General features: G+C 31.7%; 2 protein-coding genes across 2 annotated transcripts in view; one reads left to right on the forward strand and one right to left on the reverse strand.

Moving 5' to 3' along the window:
- Positions 1–449, reverse strand: part of LOC134726387 (delphilin-like) — a 75757-nt gene extending 75308 nt beyond the window's left edge. The window contains exon 1 of the mRNA XM_063590787.1: positions 220–449. The gene's annotated coding sequence lies outside the window, so the exon portion shown is untranslated. The remainder of the gene's footprint in view (positions 1–219) is intronic.
- Positions 396–8861, forward strand: LOC134725037 (palmitoyltransferase ZDHHC4-like). The gene is made up of 6 exons (XM_063588521.1): positions 396–452; positions 3104–3252; positions 3921–3994; positions 4574–4878; positions 7597–7841; positions 8534–8861. The coding sequence occupies exons 2-6, from the start codon at positions 3124–3126 to the stop codon at positions 8855–8857; spliced, it is 1077 nt and encodes a 358-aa protein (XP_063444591.1). The 5' UTR covers positions 396–452; positions 3104–3123; the 3' UTR covers positions 8858–8861.
- Positions 8862–22677: the final 13816 nt, after the last annotated feature.

Below are 22677 nucleotides of genomic sequence, written 5' to 3' on the forward strand. Positions count from 1 at the left end.
TTCGATTGTTTAGGTAAATAATCCCTTTATATTTCAAACAACACTATCTTTGAGGTAAAAATCACTTATTCACATTATTAAAAGTTATAAGGGGATCTTTGATTGATCAAAATGACATGTATATATACAGTTATACAGTAGTCAGTACATGGATGTAGTACAAATAAAAATTTAATTATTTGTAAGTTTCTTATTGGTTATCTTTTGTGTATTAATTACAGGTTAAACAATGAAGACGATGCATTGATTATCGATGAAGCTGACTTGATTTCACTCAGGTTAAAGACTACTGGCTCATCAATAATTCAGCACCCCTGGTGAAAAGCATCTGTTCAGTTTTGGAAAGTCCGCCAAATCTAGGATCTTTTATTTGGAGGTAAGGTTTTCGGAACCTCTCGTGAGTTTTGCTAAGAAAATTACAGACGATAAGTTTGGAGAGAACTGGAAAAATTGTAGGTCTCTAAACATGCTAAATATTAAATTCCATTGTGTTAAAGTGAGAAAACCATGTATTTTACTATCCAAGTGATGATAAGTTGATTGAACTTCATGAAAATGTCGAATGTCACAATCGAATTTTGTGTTTGTTTGATACAAAACTATACAAGAAAATATTGACATTATTGTGTTGTTAATGTCTAAAGAATAATGATTGAGTAATTTGGAATCCAGCCTGATTCATTCATACCCTTGTTCTTGTTCACACTCATCCATGATGGCCCAATGTCTGCTTTACCTTATACAGTATAAAAAATATTTAGATCATAGATTTTGATCCTGATCCTGACCCTGCTCATATGCCATGATATGGTCAAACTTCTCTTCTTGTCCCTATGTACTTTTAGGTATCTTCATATTTCATTTATGTTACGCAGAATCACAAACTAATTTATTGTGGTACTTAAATATATATTCAAGATAAGCATTGAGGGTTTGCCAGTTCTTTCTATGTATTCTACTACAACATAATTTAAAAATAACATAAAGCTTTATTTAAAGTGGGTATATTATATGCAATACAAGTACAAACATAAGGACTATTTAGGTGCAAGAACAGGGCTATTCAGCATTCAGGGTTTGCCAGTTCTTTAAATGTTATCCACTACAACATAAGACATCAGACTGTTTAAGCTTTATTTAAAGCCGGTATATACAACATGTACAATACAAGTACAAATGTATGACTGGATTGCTACCCTCAGAACATGTGGTAGATACTTAGTCAGCTGTTTAATATCGGTTGAGCTGAGAAATTAATTCTATAGCTCAGTCAGTTAAAGGGCTGCCTTGTAACCCATTTAGCTCCCAAGTTTGAGTCCAGGTGGAGACAAGCAATTTTGTAATGGAATTCATGCCAGGGCTTCCAAAATTTTTCTGAGCCAGCCGGACATTTTATATCTGATCCGAATTTTAATCCCCAAGACTAAGTCACAAAAGGCAATTATGGTAATCAGATGACCATCCCAATGAATGACATAAATTTAGATTAAAAACGATATTGAAATTTACTTTGATATGAATTTGATGTTCTGACATAAACTGTTAAAATTGGCATTGCATCATTCAAAGTGTGCACATCAGTGTGTTCATATCTGCATTAGACTCTTTATTTGTGCAAATTGACGTTGTCTAGAACTTTATTTTCGTTTTTAAAGTCACATTTTTCAAAACCGGATGTTGACTTGACAATGGTAAAATATGGACCATAAACGGATACGTAAAATCCGTGTACGTTTCATAGCACGACTGAGCGAAGAAGCTCTTTCCACGTTATTTCTTCAACAAATTACTTGAAATGAACGTTAGGTACAGGTATCAATGATAGTTTTAGAATTTTGAAGAAATGTAGGATGCATAATTGAATTTCCCGCCTGTGCACATGCGCACACATGTTCTCGTTCATACAACGTAGTTCTAACGATTTTTTCATGTAAAACCTTTTTAAATGTTTCATCAAATCAAGTTCATAAATGTATTTATTATAAATTTGATCTTTTGGACTAAACCAATTAGATACACACCGCTGAAATGTACGAATGTAATTGTGAATGGACCGATTAATTTATACGATGTCCGGTACTGAAATTAGTTTACCTGTCACCTGAACAGGTATAGTTTTCAGCTGTCCAACAACTAATTAGCCTTGATTAAAATTAGAAACTATTGAAGTAAGGGTTGTTTTGATAGTAATTAATCAACATGTCACTTTTATGACCGGAAATGTATGACTGTTAAAGGCAAAATGTTGGGTCAAAAAGATCGTGAATTATATTAAAATGACCGAAAAAGCCTTGAAAACTAAAAAGTATATGACCGTTTCATGCTTTTCCCAGCCGGTCTTTTACTGGACATTATACAAATGAACGGAATATATGACCGTTTTGGAAGCCCTGATTCATGCTCTCAGATTACATTGGTGCCCAACTAAAAAACACATGGTGGTTAGAGAGGAATTATAGCTATGGTATGTTTGTGTGAGAGTTGTAATGGTATGATGACTCTTGATGTTGGGGGAGTGTGACGGGATTGCTTCCCTTAAAACATTTGGTAGAAAATTACTTAGTCAGTCGTAGACGGTTGAGCTAATGTAGGACTTCTTTAGCTCAGTTGCCTAATGCGCTGCCTTGTTAATGTAACACAGGGGTCCTGGGTTCGAGTCCTGGTTGAGACAAAGATGATTTTGTATGTATAATCATGCTCTCCATTACACAAGTACAAACATATAAGGTCTGAAGAACTTTTAAAGCCGACAGAGCAACAATAAAACAAAACATACATATCAAGTCATGCACACATAAATTGAAAATAGTAAGCGAAAGATCATATCATTAATATATAAACAGGCAGCACAAAAGTTCTTTAAAGGATTATAAAAGTTAAGAGCACATAGAGATTATAATTAAGAAATTAAGATGTAGCACAAAGCAACAGACCCACTATAGTTAAGAAACTAAATAAAATGACAAGGATTCATCATTTAAAAAAGTCCTACTAGTAGTTACTGAATTTGCCAGCTTCAGACCTCAAAAGTTGGATATTTTTATAGATATATATGCCTTATATTTTATGTCTTACATGTCTAATGTAATGTTTTCTTTTTTAGACTCATGCACTGATCAGAAAATGGAATTTCTTCAAATCGTTGTTATTTATATCCTGCTGTTTTTCTTGTCAGTTGGATTATATTTCTACAGAGATTCAGCAATATTAAGGACAGGAATAGTGGGCAAAATATGTTCCATAGTTTCATCGGTATGTATTGGTAAATAAATTAAAGTTGTTGTAAAAAACATTACCATTCTGAATTTCACGCCTAGACTAGATGTCATGATACATGTATACTTGCATACATTTGCTGACAAAGTAAGAGATACATTTGGTACTTTAACATGTTTAAACAAAGAACATTGAAATTATTAGATCATAAATGTACTTGTAAACTTGTGGCATCGATAACTTTATTAGCTTTAAATACAAGTACTGTGGATTCATTATTATTCGTTGTAAACCAATTTAATACACCTCATCGCTTTTCCTGGGTGACCCAGCCGCTTGACATTTTGATGTCATACATGTCATTCAACAATCACTTTTCAATTGTGGCGTCAGATATTTTTTTTTATGACGTCAAAATTTTACAGGAACCTGTGTGAATAATGGAGGACAAATAGCGATAAGATGTTTCCGCAGTAGTCCTTAATTTTATTTACACTTTCTTTAACAAATTGTTTTAAGGCAAATCTATAGACCAGAACTATCATTTCCTTTGTCATATCTTTATCAGAATTTTGTATTCCCATTGACATATATATCTGTTTCAAAACCTTAAACTTGATTGACATTTATTAAGGATTTTAATTTTTTAGTTGTCAAATAAAATTGAGACCTCAAGGTTTTTTTGTTTTTTTAAACTTTTTAAGGCAATCAAGATGGCAGTACCAAAAAGTTTAACAATGGTTTTATATAATGCTTCACAGTACTTTTTGTACTCAAGGTAAGATCTGTAATTGAAACAGTATATTATAGTAACTATCAAGCTAAAGAACAGCAATGTAAATGTTTGTTTATTCTGAAATATTGAGATTTCAAGCACATCGTCTTTCTTAGTCTGGGTCTTTCTGTACCTGAGTGATGATCTTTTTTTAATTAAATGTATCTTGTAATATTTGACTTTTTATAAATGTTTATCTTACAAAATAGAAGTCAGAAGTACAGGTTTCAAGGAGCTTGAATCTTTTTATAAGAAATGACTTATGTTCATTAAATTTAAGAATGAAAAGCTGTACAATCATTCATGCATTAGTTGTGATACTTAGTAGATTGATAAAAAGTTAATACTGTGGATTCATTTATTTTCGTGGGTACCAATTTTCGTGGATTAAGAAAAACTTGCATATTCGTGGATATTTAATTTCGTGGTTTTGCTGAAGTCTGCATACAAACCTATAGAAAAATTATCATTCGTTGAATATTTAATTTCGTGGCTTGACTGTGCCCATGAAATCCACGAAAATTTGTATCAAACGAATAATAATGAATCCACAGTATAAAAATACATGACTTTTTTTTTCAGAAACCAGTGTATGAAGGTATTATTTGGAGTGTTGGTACTAGCTGGTAACATTATATGTATCATGGACATGTTACCACTTCTATACAAGTACCTACCAGATCAAAACCATACATTGATACCAATTATAAATGCCTTTGCCAGTTTGTACTTCTTCCATAAATGTTGTAATGGAGATCCAGGGGAAATAACTCCATTGAACTTAGAGAAATACCAGTCTGTCTATCCATATGATGAGAGAATGTATGTACCAAATGCAAAATGTAGGACCTGTAAATTTGTGAAGCCAGCTAGAACAAAGCATTGTAGTAAGTTATAAATCATGGAATAGTGTTGGAGTGATGGGGGCATTAAGTTTACCATTGTATGTATGTTCAAAAGTTGGTTCTCGATCATTCATTAACTTTATATAGATATATGAAGATCTGGTGTGTGAGTGCCAATGGACAACAGTCCATCCAAATAACAATTTATAAAAGTAAACCATTATAGTCAATGTACAGCCTTCAATACGGGGACTTGGTTCACACCGAACAACAATCTATTAAGGTCCCCAAAATTACTAGACTGTAAAACCATTTAAATGGGAAAACCAACGGTCTAATCTATATAAAAAATGAGAAACAAGAAACATGTATAAATTAGATAAACAAATGGCAAATACTGTACTTAGGACAGGTGCAAACATTTGCAGCAGGATTAAACGTTTTAATGGTACCAAACCTTCTCCCTTTTCTCGAAACATTTGCATAATATCACAACATGGAAAAACACACGGTAAAATATCAATTGGAAGGCTTATCTCAATCAAAAATTTAGTTTGCCTCAACCATGAAAAATATTCAGAATGCTTAGTACCACAATCAACAGATCAAGTTTGAATTTTTGTGGCTGCACTTTAAACTTTTTGAGTTATGGGCTTTACAAATGGAGAAATTGCTGAATTTTCCGTTTCTGTTATTTTACTTTATCTTTAAATGTAAACAATGCAGAAAGACAATTTTATTAAATGCATACTTATTTCAATATTCATAAATTTTGACTTAAATATTGATAAATTTGTGCACAGAAGACTATTAAAGCTTATGATATATATACATGTATTGGTTCAAGAATTAGATTTAGATAAACATTATTTTTCACCTGTCACTTGTTTCATATGACTTTAAAAACAGTGATTTTAATGGGAGATAATCTGATTTGCCTCTATGATTTACTTAAACAGTTGCCTCCCTTTGCATACTATGTCAGCATTAGGAAGTTTATATAATCTTTTGGAGATTTAAATAAGGTAAAATTGTTTTTCTCTGTAAATAAATTGTGGATTTTCTACATGTATTTATAAAATGAAAATTTTCAAAAGATAGTACATGTATGGCTAAAAATATTTTTTTGTTTTAACCAAATATTGTGACCTAGGAAGTTCAGAACATGAATTTTATGAAGATTAAACATTATCGTAGAAAAGGGTTTGATAATTCTAAAAAAGATTGTTTCATTTAGAATAGTAATAAAGGAAAATGAAATATAAGGGATTGTTTTATTTCGCCAAAGAAAAAGAAAAACAATAGATTATAATATTTTGCAGCTCAAATGCATTTTTTTATTCAGATAGTTTTTTTACCAATGATTATATCTTTTAACTGTTCTGTATATATTCCTAAAGATATTGATTTAAATGTTATTTGCAATGGTTGTAAAATTGATGAAATATTTTAATTTTTTTGTCATTTAAAAATATTTGTGGACAGATAATTGATTTGATTACAAGAATTAAACTATATGTTTTTCGAGGTCTGGATATACCTTCAAGTTTGTTTCAGTATAAATTTTTAGAAATGATTGCAATATTCTATTTTTAGCACTGAGAATTTTGTTGTTTTTACATTATGTGAATGATATTTAAATCCTTGAATGAGATTTTTAATATTGTGTTCCATGTTGAAATAGATACTTCCTTGTCCTTTTGTCATGACTGTTTCTGTCAATTTCTGATTGATTGGGTGTAATATATTGACCAATTGAAATCAGTTTTAATATTGAAAAAAAGTAGGATTTTCTTGTACCCATAGAATAAGGGCTGATGCCAAAAATATTGTTTTAACTTCACAAATGTATGAAGCAATGTTGTATTAATCACACATTCTTAATTATAAAAATAAGAACATGTGGTATGATTGCCAATGAGCATGATGAGACAACTCTCTACTAGACACCAACTGTCACAGAAAATAAGAATAATAGGTCAACAATGATCAAAGCCCATATCTTAATTTGTTTATTTCATTGTATATAAGTGAGCATTAGATGCAATGCACATCTATATTAGCTTGCAATATTTCGGTTTAAATTCTGAAATTCAAAAAAAATAATAGGGAAATAACATGTCAAAAGTACAAAGAAATAATTGGTCCTGTGGTTGGGGGTGGTGTTGAGGTTACAAGCTCAATATTTGCAAGTTCATGTTGGGTGTAAAGTTTCCAGGTTACTAGCAGATATCAAATTTCAATTTGCCATTTAGTTTTAAAGGAGCAAATATAATGGGTTTGGTTTTGCTCATTGTTGAAGGTCGTACAGTTACCTATAGTTGTTAATTTCTGTGTCATTTTGGTCTCTTGTGGAGAGTTGTCTCATTGACAATCATACCCAACTTCTTTTTTATATACATTTCTTACAGAGTTAATGGATTTATGAAGGAATAAGATTCCATTTGTAATTATCATTTTTATAAAAGACCTGATGAACTTGAAATCATGTATTAATGGCACAGCAGTTTCAAATGTTTCAAATATAAAAAAAAACCATATAAGTTTCTATCTCTGATATATAAGTATCTATTCCTGATATTCAACCACATAAAATGGCAAGAATACTATATAAACAATGAAGATCAGATCAAACTTCAATGATTGTTGGTTTCAGAAGTTACACTTACACATATTTCTTATCAAATCAAATAATCAAGGAAAATTGCAATCTCAAAGTAAAGTAGTATGCCATAAAACAGTTATTTTTTTTATTTTTAGGTATTTGTAACAGATGTGTCCATCGCTTTGATCATCACTGTTTATGGACCAACAATGATGTAGGGGGCCTTAATCATGGCTACTTTGTATTGTTCTTACTCACTATGATGTTTAAATGTATATGGGGATTTTATGTTGGTATAAAGAGTTTAGTTTTATATACACAATACCACAGATTGTTAGAGGCACAAGTAATGACATCTAATGGAGACATGAAACAAGTCACATATTCAATAGTACTACAGGTAATTTCATATTCTATGAATATGAACTTTTTTTAATCAACAGTTGTTTTTAATGTGTGAGTTTTGGAATAAGATTGATGCAAGGATATGTTCGGTATTCTTCACTAAAGCAGCAACAACAAAAAAATAATATCAAAGTTTTTTTTATCGTACATGTAATTGTATATACATTGTTATTGAAATTTATGAAACATATTTTGACTGTAGAACAGAAACATTCAGACATAAGATCAGCATTGGAATTATGTCCAACAAGTTTGATACAGGCATGGCAGGTGCACCATATATAACTTTGGGTTAAAATTCCAAAAGAAAGATGTTTATTTATTCAAATGTGTATTAAAAGGAAAAGAAGTACAGTACAAGGCTGTCATGAGAGAGGAGAGAGAAATCGAATGGATATACAAACTTTTATGTTGAAAACAAACTGATAATGTCATGACAAAGAGTGAAAATAACTGAGAGTAAAACAACATTACACCAAACACAACATAGATAATTAAAGACAGAGCAACACCACCAAAAACTGTAGGTCATCTCTGATTATTCGAAAGGGAAAGCTTATCCTGCTCCACGTGTGGTACACATTGTGTTACATAAGTTTTAATTATAAGAAACTAGAAAATCTTGGAATCCAAATGAGTATCTTTATGTAAAGTTAAGACTTATCCTTCCTTTTTTTTCTTTTTCAGCATCTGTTTATGCAGTTTCCACGACTTGTCTTTATAGTGACATCTTTATTCTTTCTGATTATTTTATTGGGAATATTTACAATTTATCATGTCAATGTGGTATTAACTAATCGGACTACAAATGAGAGGTATAAAGCTGCAGAAATGGAACCAATCAAAATTGACTCCAATAGACTGTCAGGAAATAAATCTAAGTTGCAAGCAGGCAGGAATTTAAACAAGAATATCAAAATAGTTGAGAATTTATATGATAAAGGAATAATAGGAAATATATATGACACATTTTGGCACAGAAGTATAGTGAAGAAAATAAAAATAAAATAAAATAGAGTATAATGTTTTAATATTTGCCTGATATACAGTCAAACCTGTTTATTAAGGTTAGTATTGGAACCATGATATTAAAGAGTTGACCTTTAAATTGAGGTAAAAACGCATAGGTATTACTGTGACCTGCCAAGACAGGAGTTTGTTAGGTCAAGGTATTATTGACTGTTTGTCTGTATGCATATTTAATTGTTGCTGTAAGCAGAATTGCCTGTATTTTGGTCAAAATGATTTAAAAAACCTATGGAAATTGATTTGTTTTGAAAAAATTCGGACTGTTTACAAACAATACCTTAACATGGCACTTCAAATTGTTTAATTAGATACTAGAACTCACCTAAGAAATCACGGGCATTAAGAGCGTATGAAAACTGTTGTAGGAGTATTATTTAGTAAAAAATATTTATTACTGGAGAATTCAGTCAGGAAAGGTATCAAAAGTCATAGGTACTTGGGGGGACAGGACAATTTTTTTAAGCCCTTCCCTCTTTTCCAAAGACCCCATTTTTTGTTTTCTGTTTTTCTGTATACTATGAAGATCTATGAACAAACATGCCAGTATACTATAAATACAATAAAAGATCACTGATATGCTATATAGAGACTGTCTATATAATATTTCAGTGACTGCTGTTGATAGTAAACTATTGGAATTGATAGTAAATAGCAAATATACTTTATTTATAGTATATGTACATAGTACCTGCTAACTTTTCAAAATGCCCATGGGGATTTTGCATGCAAGATGGCTTTATAATTATAAAAAACCTTAATGGGGGCCTTCAAATGTATATTAATAAAATTAACGGTACAAATTTATTTTCACCAGATGCGCATTTCAACAACACATGTCTTTTCAGTGATGCTCCTGGCCAAAATATTTGAAATCCAAAGCTTATATAAAAGATGGAAGAGCTATAATCCAAAAGGTCCCAAAAGTATAGCTAAAATCCGTGAAAGGAATTAGAGCTTTGCATGAGGGAGATACATTCCTTAATTTATAATAATTTCTAATATTTTGTAAAAGCAAATTTTAATAACACAAACAATCCGTATTTTCATTCCAGTAGTATTGGCTACTGGGCTGGTGATACTGTTGTTTTTGGCTTCTTCATATAATTAAAAGACTATAGCAATTGTAAAATTAATTATTTGTTTAAAATTGTACACAAAATTGCTCTTACTAAATTTTTTTTGGGTGCTTTCATGGGGGAAATCCCCCACACATAGTGACAGTTGGCAGGTATGTGAAATGTATTATCATACTATAAAGAAAAAACACTAAAGAAATAATTGTCCTATCTCTAAGTACTTATGAAAATTAGGTGTGATTTTAAAACATCCTAAAAGTCAGTTTGATGACAGAAACAATATAGGATGCCTTTATTTTCGTTTTCAACCAAAACTAACCAAAAACTGAATAATCATAAGCAAGGATGTTAAATGTGACTTTGCATCGTACCAATAGGACACAGAGGCATTATGATAAATCTTATTGTGGAAGGCAGAGCAACACACAAAATGAGGTCTTCTTATTTAATATTAAAAGATAAGCATTTTTTAAGTGCATACCAAATTTTAATTTAGTTTTTTTGAGCAAGAAAGGCTAAGACTTAAAGTAAATAGGGGATTTTCAATGTTAATTGATCTGCTTACGCTAGTTTGATAGCTTTGATTTGGGATAGATCAATGATGATTTGTATGAAGTCAAATTACTATCTGTATATATCAATTTGATGACTATTTTGAGGCTGTACATCTTAGAACATGGTCCACAGACTTTGAATTCATAAGAAATTTACAATGTTAGGTCTTCTGCTTCAATTAGTATGATAAGATCTAATTGTGATTTATCACTGGTATATTGTATGAAGTTACATTACTATTAGTTCACATCAGTTTTAATATTTTAGTTTGATAATCAGCATTTTTTTTAAAGCAAGTTATGTTTAATCATAGAAATAGAAATTATGTACACAATTGAATTGTTAGCATTACAGCAAACCCCCGCACAGGGGGAATAAGACTAAAACAAAGATTCTAAAGCATTGCATAAAAAAACTGCAATTAGAAAGATGAATTATTATTCTCCATAATAGGCCCGTCAATATCATTATTCGAAGGTTGCTTATACTCGGGCCAAATAATGATAATTTTTTGAAAAATCAAATAGTGACAATTTTTCGTACATTTCTTTTCCATCTTGCACTTGGCAGTACACAAAGGTCTGAAGTAGAGAGCCATTTATATCAAGACATTTGCTTTAATAAGTAACAGTTGCAGGGTAAATGATGTGCATCATTTACTGTTAAATCGTTAACTTTGCGATAATCTCTACAAAAGTGCGTAGTTCATTTCTTTTTCTTTACCAATACTATAGATTAGTTTAAAAGTGAGAGTGGTTGTTGTGTCTACAGGAACATTTAGACTTTCAACTCACTATGTCTACATCATTTCGTAGCTTACACTTTCATCATCAGTGTTGACCGCAATTGCATTGATTTGTCAACACTGAAAAATTGAACTACATATGAAGACATTCTAATTTCTTAGTGAGCGAATCTTTCGGTTTCTTTAAAATCATTATCTGTATATATCTCTTGTTTACTACTCTCTGCATGTATAGCCTGCATTTGACTTCAATGTATGCGAGTTCATAAATAGCTAGCATTGCACTGATAAACTGTGCTATCTGTCCTTTGCTTTAATTCCGTTCTTTTTTACCTGTGCACTATATCATACAGCTGCTTGTCGGCTGTAACAATGCATTTATAACTGTGTGTTCGTTCAAGTTGGAAATATTTGTAAGCCTCAAATCTATGTCCATTTTAATAATGCTTCATAGACGTTCCAAATTTTTGTCTTTTATTGTCTCAAATCTATGTTCTGTATTTATTCAAATCTATGGCCATTTTGGGCTGAAATCTATGTCCTTTTATCGACGTAAAACATAACAAAACGTCATCAAGTATATGACGTCACTGCATGAAAGGAATGATGGCGGAGCAGGACACTATTCCAAATGAGGGATACACTATGAATAATAAGCAAAAAAAAAAAAGGGTATTTCAAAGGACCCAAATGCAGAAGCGTTTCGGGGGATATGTCTCACATTGTACAAATTGCGAAGGCCAAAGAAGAACGTAAAAAACGGGGAGCCAAAAAAATGTTGACGTATTGAAAGTGCCGTTTTTGGAGAGAATGGTCAAAAAGTTTTTGTCGATTTACTTTTATGATCAAGAATCTAAATATATATCCAAAAAATCTCAAGACTTAAATAGCAAACAAAGGAAATGTTTGGACAAAGAGCAACTAATTCACATGATAAGAAAAGACCTTAGAAATAGGAAGCGATTTATAAAGGTTTAAGTAGTACAGTATTTCCTGTTTGAAGAGAAAGCATCAACCTTAAGGTACATTTTAAATTAAACGTCAACTTCAGTGCTGTAAAAATGCGTAGAAATTTTGCAGAGAAGGAATATGCCAAAACAAAGAATAATTTAGCCAGATTTATTCAAACGTATACTATACTTCAGCCCTTGCACACACATGGAGAACACATACCAACTTACAACTGAATAATGGGAAATGACTTTATAAAACACAAAAAAACCATACAACATAAGGTACACAGAATCATCCTTATTCAGAACCAACATATTAATTACTTACTAGTACTTCTGAACGTTTTGACAATTCATTTAACGACTACTCTTCTTGCAGCGTACCATATTTGTTTAACTGGGATGGACTATTACGTTTGATTTGTATGATACAAAATACATTTTTCCTATGAGTGATTTTGGAATATCTAAACCCTATATTGTCCTACGCCTAAATGACGATCTGAAGCTCTACAACATTTGATTGGAATATTAGGGACGGGGATTGCCAACCATAAAGGAGTTTCTCGATACATTGAAGACCTGTTGATGACCTTCTGCTGTTGTCTGCTCTATGATCGGGTTGTTGTCTTTTGACACATTCCCCATTTCCATTCTCAATTTTAGAGTTAACAAATGGACATTCAAACTCATAAGTCGAAAACAAAATGACATGCAAAAAAACAATGAAAAAAGAGATGAAAAGACGAACAAAAAAACTAAAAGCTGATCTACACTAACATCCATCATAAACCGGCATGATCTTAAGTGCTATGGAACGGTAAGAAAATACAGCTCCACATGTGACACCTGTGCTTTTACTCATGCAAGAACAAATTCGATGATGAGTGGTTAAATTTTACTTCACTTGAAAATCTTGGTTCATTAGCATCCTTGTAAGCAGCAGCAACCTTTTATTAAGGAAATGCTAGCTCTTGAAACTCGTATCAACTGGGAGGTGTATTCTCCATAAACAGCCCCTTTTTGAATGTTAATTAATTTCAACTCAGCAAAATAAAGTTCACAATTGGGAAGCTTAAGTCATAACATATTTTGTTGTAAAGTATTTTTCTCAACCGACCTTCACTGGTTATCTTTGGATGTAAGTCAAGATAAGAGATGTACTATAAACTTTAAATGAATGATGTGTACAATATAGTCGCCATGCTATTAATTATTTAGTCCGACGACACCATCTGTGTAGTAATACGTGAAGTTAAAGGATAATGAAAGCTTCTTTGCATTCTTCCTAAAAAGCTGGTTTATTAAATATATATCCATGTGAACAAAGAGAATATTCGGTCTTCAAGAAAGTACACTGGTTTTATGTTGAGCGAACCAGGACCAATTCCTTCAATTTGTCTTTATCTTAAAATGGGGAATACTTGTGTAAATGGTAGAATAATCAAAAGATTTAATATTATTACAATAGCAAAGAAACTAAAACTTTATGTACTCTAACAGATCTTTCGAATTTTTCAGTATCGAAATCTTATCCAAGCCTCTGGAGTAAGTAGTTATACAATTAGTTTATATCCCGGCTTTGATGGCTGTAGCACTTGATGTTAATAATTAAGAAAGATGTTTTATAACCTGTCCGTTCATGATTCTAAATATTATACATTCCCATATAGCGATGCACAAACAAACTAAAACCGAAACATGCAAAAGTAGACACAAGTTCAAGCTATAAAATAAACGATTCTATGTATCAAATTTTCATTAATATAATGTGTTTTTTGTCTATATCTATTTGCAATGACCAAATTTTTTTTATTTTTTTGCAAATGAAGAATATAATTATTTAACAGATTTAAACTTTGTAAAAATAAGAATTAGCTCAACTGACATTGTTGATACATATTTGTTTTAATAGATGTTTAAATAAGTTGAACTGCAAACATCGGGTTAAACCCTTCTATGTTTTCACAATGAATTAATCATGTTGATCGTGGTATTTAAGTATGTGCATATTTTTTTTACCCTTTTCATCATCTTTATATAACACTTACTCTGTAAATTCGCATTAAAACTAACTTACTATTAAATGTATCTGTAGTTATTTGATTTCTTTATTCTGTATATTTTTCATTTTTTTATGCAGTATTGTTATTACCTAATTCCCTTTTTCCACTCTTATTCTCCATACTGTTATGCATTCATTTTTCTATTCTTTATTTTTAGAGCTTAATTTTCTCTAATAGTTTCGTTGTTTGTTTTGGTGCCATTTTTCTCCCTTTCCTTTTATAACACAGGCAAATCTTGTTATATATAATTATTCAAGGCAAATTGACAACAAACATAATTCCATTCGATGAATTAATTTCGTCTTTAATCGTATATTTTTCTTAAACTCATTTCGTAATCAAACTTTGTTTATGTTTACAAAATCTTTATTACGTGCTGGAGCTTGCAGCTTTAATTTGATTCAACTTATAAAGTAGACGTATTTAAAAAATGTATATAAGATCAATGTCCTTTATATAAAATAATTCTTCGAAAAATCGATCAGTATAAAGAAGTATTGTTTTCATTAAATATAAAATGATATATTTTTATTTATAAAAAAAATCTAAATAGTTTCAAATCCTGTGAAGTGCTATATAGTATTTTTTTTAAAAGACAGTTGATTTTAACGGGAAATCAACACTTACAGATACAGATAAACACATTACATCATACTCATAAGAAACATGAGATTTGATAAACAATAACACACATTAAACAAGGAAAATGAAACTTGAGAGTAAAGGAAAAGTTACAGAACCACTTCTGTTTTACTGTCATCTGTATAATAAATTAATTACAGGTAAGACATTGTCAAATTGAATAGTTTGTATAGTGAATATTAATAAATTGAAAAATATTAGAGGTCGACCATCATTCAACATGAGAAGGAGACACTATCTTTAATGTGTCCCCGTTCCTCTATGCTCATTGCTGGTATACACAATGTACTATCTTGTCGTTTGAGTTATACTGCTTTAATATGCTTATTCGTGTTTGGGTAGACACAACGGTATACTACTATTGCCTTTATTTACTTTAAGTATGATCCTTTCTATCTAAAGAATAAAAATTAAGGCAAACGACCCGAAATTTTTCATAAGTCAGGCCTGTCAGACAAACACAAAAAGTAATGTCAATTGTATTTCGGTAACCCCCTTTCGTTTTAAGGGACATACACTTTCTTCATGTTAAAATTTGTACAATAGAAAGAATGTGTTAAATATATATTCTTTCTCTTTCTCAATTAAATATAGAATATCTTAAATCTGTTTCTTATCTGATTTAATGCACTGAACATAATTTAGGGAATTAGTTTGTGTTTTGCATTTGCAGTCGACGTGTCAGTAATCAATGCCATACTATTTATTGTGGTGTAGCTTTTACAAATCAATGTAATTGATTCGTTAAATACATCGACCTCTCAGATACAACAGGATAACTGCCAGCAGTGCTAGTTACAGGACCACAACGTGTTACTGTCATCAATATGATAAATAATTCGACAGCTAAGAAATTATCAAAACTCAGCGAATACGAATCAAATGTCTGAATATTGATATCTTGAAAAGGATAAATGGGTCGGTCATTACTTAGCCCGAGAAGGAAAACGAATATCTATGTTGACTCTGTTTTCTGATATCCACAGTTCGTTATCTTCGACTTTTACCAATATTGTTTCATGCATAACTAAACACATTTATTCTAAAAACAGTTGTTGGCATGACACGGGTTATGTTCTTCTCATATATGTTATGATGGTATGATACTTAACCCCTAACGGGAAGGATTGTGCCTGATGTTCATATGATGAAATCATAATCTTTCATTCAGTTTAATTGAAGTCTGGAGCTGGCATGTCAGTTAACTGCTAGTAGCCTGTTGTTATTTATGTATTATTGTCATTTTGTTTATTTTCTTTGGTTACATCTTCTGACATCAGACTCGGAATTCTCTTGAACTGAATTTCAATGTGCGTATTGTTATGCGTTTACTTTTTTACATTGGTTAGAGGTATAGGGGGAGGGTTGAGATCTCACAAACATGTTTAACCCCGCCGCATTTTTGCGCCTGTCCCAAGTCAGGAGCCTCTGGCCTTTGCTAGTCTTGTATTATTTTAATTTTAGTTTCTTGTGTACAATTTGTAAATTAGTATGGCGTTCATTATCACTGAACTAGTATATATTTGTTTAGGGGCCAGCTGAAGGACGCCTCCGGGTGCGGGAATTTCTCGCTACATTGAAGACCTGTTGGTGACCTTCTGCTGTTGTTTTTTTATTTGGTCGGGTTGATGTCTCTTTGACACATTCCCCATTTCCATTCTCAATTTTAAAGAAAGAGACATTTCATTTACGTAAGCCCTTTATTACATGTTCGTACAGTTTGTCAAAAACAATTATTTTTGTTTAAAATAAAGATATACGCAACATGAAAATGGAAACTAAAGATTGTCAGACAAACACCAAAGGAATTGTCGTTAGTGTAATATATAGTAGTTTTATGGAATCCGATTTTGTCATCTGTGAATAGTTTTTAATTTTAATTCAAAATGCTTTAATACATATCTATCCTTATAAAGTAATATAGATTGCAATGCAGCTGTGACAAACATTTTTAAAATGATTATTTTCATCCTTAATTCATCCTTTCCAATGCACTGTTATCGGCCGTTAGTTTGTGTATTGTATTTACAATCAATATGTTATGATGAAATTGATTTTAGTAACAATGCGGATGCAACAAATCTATTGATCATTTCTTTGAAAAGAAATATAATTATAAAAATGATTTCGTCATTGAAAAACGAAAGGTAGACAACAAAAAACCTGCTGCGGGTGATACAGGAAACACACCACTATTGTTACACTTACAGAACTACACCCGTTATTTCTTCATTTAAATGACATATTATTTGACAGGTAAGAAATTATCATTAGACAGCAAATGCCGAACAAACAGAGTGAATATTGATTAATTTAAGAATATAAGGGTCGGCCATCTTTTTACCTTAGAAGTAAATCCAATATGTATTGTTTTGTATGATTCTCTTTGCTCGTTGCTGGTACCTACAGTTCATTATCTCCTTATTTGATTCAAAACTATTCAATGAACAGGTAGAAATAAACTCATCATAGAAAACAGAAACATTTCGTTTTAGCTTAGTCGTTACTTCATTCTCATACAGTTTGTCCAAACTTTTTTTAAAAAAGTGTTTAAATTAAAAGAAAACATAGCATGAACATGAATAGGAAACAAACTGAAAAACTAGTACTACCAGATGTACACATAAGTACTTATATCGGTTATCGGTTGTTGAAATTTGTGGGATATTCGCTTTACTTATTTTTGAATCGATTTGCAATTGTAATTTAGGATGACTTGTTTTTGATATATCTCTTTTCGTCGCTACGTATTTTCATCCTTACTTTATCATATTTAATGTACTGAACTTGATATAGGCTGTCAATTTGAAAATGGATTTTACAATCAATGCAATAATATTATTTTTTGAGATGATCAACTTGATGAGTTGACTTTTTATGATTTTGTTTGAATAGAATAAAAGTTTTAAAATATCCTATACAATAGTAATCATTTACATGGTTTGAGATATGTTCATGTTTATATATATTGACCTATAACTATATTATAAACGTTTTTACGATTTTCTGAAATTCAGAATGGAAACGGGGAATATGTCAAAGAGAAAACAACCCTACCAAAGAGCTGAAACAATAAAAGGCAAGTAATAGGTATTCAACACAGCGAGAAATCTCGCACACGGAGACGGGCTTCAGCTGGTCCCTTAACAAAAATGTGTACTAGTTCAGTTATAATGAACGTCACACTAAACTCCAAAAAATATGAATGAACAAAAAAAAAAGATAAACAAAGGCCAGATGTTCCTGACTTGGGACAGGAGCAAAAAATGCAACGGGGACAAACATGCGATAATACGCACAGTAAAACTGCCTTTTACGAAATCCGAGTCGGATTTTCGAAAAGGTTACAGAAGTAACTAAAAAAATGACAATGATCAACATATATAACCTACTAGCAGTGACGTACTGACATGCCAGCTCCAACCTTAGTAAAAACTGATTGAAAGATTATCTTCTAGTTCTCTACACTCGGTGTTATAAAGATATTTCAATGCAGTCACGACAATTACGTTTATTGTTCCATAACAACAACAACAACCCGACCGTGGAAAAAACAACAGCAGAAGGTCACCAACAGGTCTTCAATGTGGCGAGAAATTCCCGCACCCGGTGGCGTCCTTCAACTAGCTCCTAAACAAATCTATACTAGTTAACTGATAATGAACGCCACACTAATTTCCAAATTGTACACAAGAAACTAAAATTAAAATAATGCAAGACTAACAAAGGTCAGAGGCTCCTGACTTGGGACAGGCGCAAAAATGCGACAGGGTTAAACATGTTTGTGAGATCTCAACCCTCCTCCTATACCTCTAGCCAATGTAGAAAAGTAAATACATAACAATAAGCACATTAAAATTCAGTTCAAGCCCGAGTCTAATGTCAGAAGATGTAACCAAATAAAATAAACAAAATGACAATAATACATAAATAACAACAGACTACTAGCATTTAACTGACATGCCAGCTCCAGACTTCAATTAAACTGAATGAAAGATTATGATTTCATTAATGTATAAGTCGTTATTATTATTACTTATTCGACGGATTATACTTTTTTTTTTAGAGGTAGATGTTAAAGAACTGACGGAATATTACAATGTAGAATTCATAAGAAACAAAACTAATAAATGGCGTATTGTAAAAAGTGATTTTTTAAGGATGCATAGACCAATATGAATTCAGGAACATTATACAGCAATATAAGTTAAATCATTCAGATAGAGCAGTTTACACACAGTACCTTAACTCTGAATTAAATAAAAAAAAATCTTGTTACACTTAAATGATAATGCTTCTTTTTAAACTTGAACCATAATGCCAGCTTAATGCTTTACTGAGTGTCCTTGCATGGCATCGGGGCAAGATCTCGAGTATATACATATTTTTTTAAACAGTTACTTTAAATCAGTAATCCGATTAAGTTTTAGGATTTACTACATAATTATATTTTTGAACTTATATAGCGTAGACCTACATCTGAATGTGCAAGGCTTTGTCATACATTAAACGAAATGTCAACTCAAAAAGTTGTACTAAAGTTAAGGTGAATGTAATTAATATCTACTTGATGCAACTAGCTTAACAATTTCAAATTGAAACATCCCGCGTTATTTTCTGAGACATCAAGAGAAAGAGAAAGAATAATTTAAATTCGAGATCAGGAAGGTTTTTCAAAAAACAATTTCAATATAAAGATAAAGGTATTACAAACGCCATAGTTTGTACGGTGATATTGGATAATTACTGAAACCAAGCTTCGCCAGTATTCATCACAGAAAATCCTTATATCCGTATAACTGTATAATGCAAAAGAAAGTCATTGAAGACTAATAGGTGGCCTTCGGCTGTTATCTGCTCTTTGGTTGGGTTGTTGTCTCTTTGACATATTCCCCATTTCTCTATTTCTTTTTAATTCATCGTATTATGAAAACGAACATTTGTAGTGTACTATAGGTAAGGCTCTCAAACATGGACTGAAACTAACTGTTGACCGGTTAGTCGGTCGAACGACTATCCGAGTAACCGGTTAGGCAAAATTGTGTTCTTTTTTTATCCCTTTTAATCCCATCCCGGTTCGGTTTGAGCCTTAGATAGATATAAAAAGATGTCATATGTGACATTATTATACTTCACGTTAAAATGCCATATTTTGATAGGCTGATACGAGGATGTCAATTTACTCTAACTCATGGCTGAGAGGGTGACAATTCCTCTCGTCTAGAACAATCAAAAATCGATAGTTTAAAGGACAATGAATTGATTTACGTTTTGGCTCAGATTTTATTATTTGACAGTCAAAATAAAAAAACTAAACATCTTGCTTAACTTTTTTTGTCTAATACCCGCAACTTTGTTATGTACATGACGTCAAAGAAACAACTTTTAAAATAAAATTAATCTGTAAAACTATAATGACAGGACATTCAGTATAATAAACTAAATCACACATAGCTAAGAGAATGATAGAGCAGATTGGTACCCCTAAAAAAAAGCATGATTTCTCGGGGTAACAATCTGCTCTGTCACCCTCTCATCTATGTGTTATTTATATTATAAGACAACTCTCCATTCGAGTCATAATTGATAAAAGTAGACCATTATAGGTCAAAATACGGTCTTCAACACGGAGTCTTGGCTCACACCGAACAGCTAGTTTTAAAGGGTCCCACTGTCAAACCTTTCAAACGGGATGTGGCATGAAGTGTCATGGAAATGGATAAATAAAACCAAGAATAAAGATTCCTACGATTTATAAGAAATTAAATGGAATACATTTGTAATAAATGTTATTTCTATCGAATTTAATAGAGTGTTAAATCAAAATTTCGTCCGCAAGTTAAACTTGATCAAATCCGTCTCTTTCTGTATCTATTGTTTGAGCAAGTCGGCTAATTTAAGACTAATAGATAAAAAAAAGATTAAAATTTATACAGTGAAAATGCACCGCATATACAATACTAATGAATCGCTCTTCAGTGAAAATGAAAGTATAGTATCATTATTCGACAGTAAAAATGACTCGCATAAGGAAAGCATCAAAGTGGAATTTAGTTCAATATGAAGAAACGGAATGACAAAAGATATTCTATGTTATGCAACTTTAATAATTGTGTTGAAATGAATATTTTTCTGCAACAACATCTTACCTGCTAGTTTTAAATCACCTGCACGATTCGTTCGTGAAATGTCCTAAATTCAGAAATTATTGCGTGCATTTATTTTTGTGATTTTGTCATTTAAGACTTAAAATGCGATTTTAATTTTCACGATTTTGAGAAACATCCCGTTTAATTCATATAAATTATTTCAAAATGTGAGTTTAAATTATTGCGTTTACAACTCAGTCGCATTTTTCCTAATAATAAAAACCTCGCATTAATTTCTGAATTTACAGTACTCACCTATTTCGGTACATATTTAACAACTGGATGCCTTCAGGCGCGATTAAACCCCGCTGGCATCTCTTACATTGTCTTACTAGTATTATTCATTTCTAAACATGTACATTTTAACTCATTTTCTTTATTTTCTCCAAAATCCAAAAAAAATTCGTCTATTTATTCATTATTCTACATCAGAAATTGATGGCATATACAGACAAAATGATATTTGAGGATCCGCACTTTACATGCACTGACGATGATACTGTTGAAGATAACACTATTACGTTACCTAAATACGTGTTCTAAATATATATATATATATATATATTGACGGGGCATTCCGAGGTTTTATTATTTGTTTATATGAAAATGATTATTGAATAAGTTCACATTTGTTACAATACGATTTGAAAAACAAAATTATCACTTTATTTATGGCTATCGTTACGCCCGTTATAATAGGATCTATTGGCCAAATTGGTATTAAAAATATTGTTGTTTTTGGTCATCATTTATAGGATACCAATGGGAACCAATTGTACCCCTTGCCGACTTGTTTCTTTCTCATTATGAGGCTGACTTCATACAGTGATTTCTTATAAAGAAAGATAAAAGTTAGCTATATCTTTTAACTCTACTTTCCGCTATAAAGATGACGTTCTGTCACTAAATAATTCAAAATTTGGTGACTATGTTAATCGCATCTTTCCCATCGAATTTCAGATAAAGGATACAACAGCTACAGTTAAGTCGGCCTCATATCTTGACCTATATCTAGAAATTGTAAAGCAGGGTTGGTTGAAAACTAAACTTTACGACATAAGAGATGATGTAGCAACATTCCAACAGCATCGGCATACGGGGAATATATCTCCCAATTTATACGATATTCCCGTTCTTGCATTTGCTATCATGATTTTCTTGATAGAAGGTTGCTGCTCACTAGGAAGCTTTTAAACCAAGAGTTCCAAATGGCGAAGTTCAAATCATCCCTTCGTTTATTTTACGGTCGCCATCACGAGTTGGTTGACCGTTATGGAATAACCATTTCACAAATGATATCGGATATGTAATCACAATTCCTTTCCCTTTCATGAATGTGACCTAACGAATAAGACTATTTACCGGATTTGTTATAACATAAGCAAAACGATAGAGAGCCGTGGTGTAGTGGTTAGTACATCGGACTACTAACACAAATGTTCCTGGTTCGATTCCCGTTCGGGATGAAAATTTCAGGAACTCGATTTTCGGCTCTCCCTTGACATCATTTGCGGGTATGGAAACGATGATAGTCCGTCGGAAGGGGACGATAAATGGCTGACCCGTGTTAAGAGATAGCCATATCTGTTGCACGTTAAAGACACCCTTGTAGATTT

The sequence above is a fragment of the Mytilus trossulus genome, chromosome 7 (assembly GCF_036588685.1).
Source record: "Mytilus trossulus isolate FHL-02 chromosome 7, PNRI_Mtr1.1.1.hap1, whole genome shotgun sequence".
Lineage (NCBI taxonomy): Eukaryota > Metazoa > Mollusca > Bivalvia > Mytilida > Mytilidae > Mytilus > Mytilus trossulus.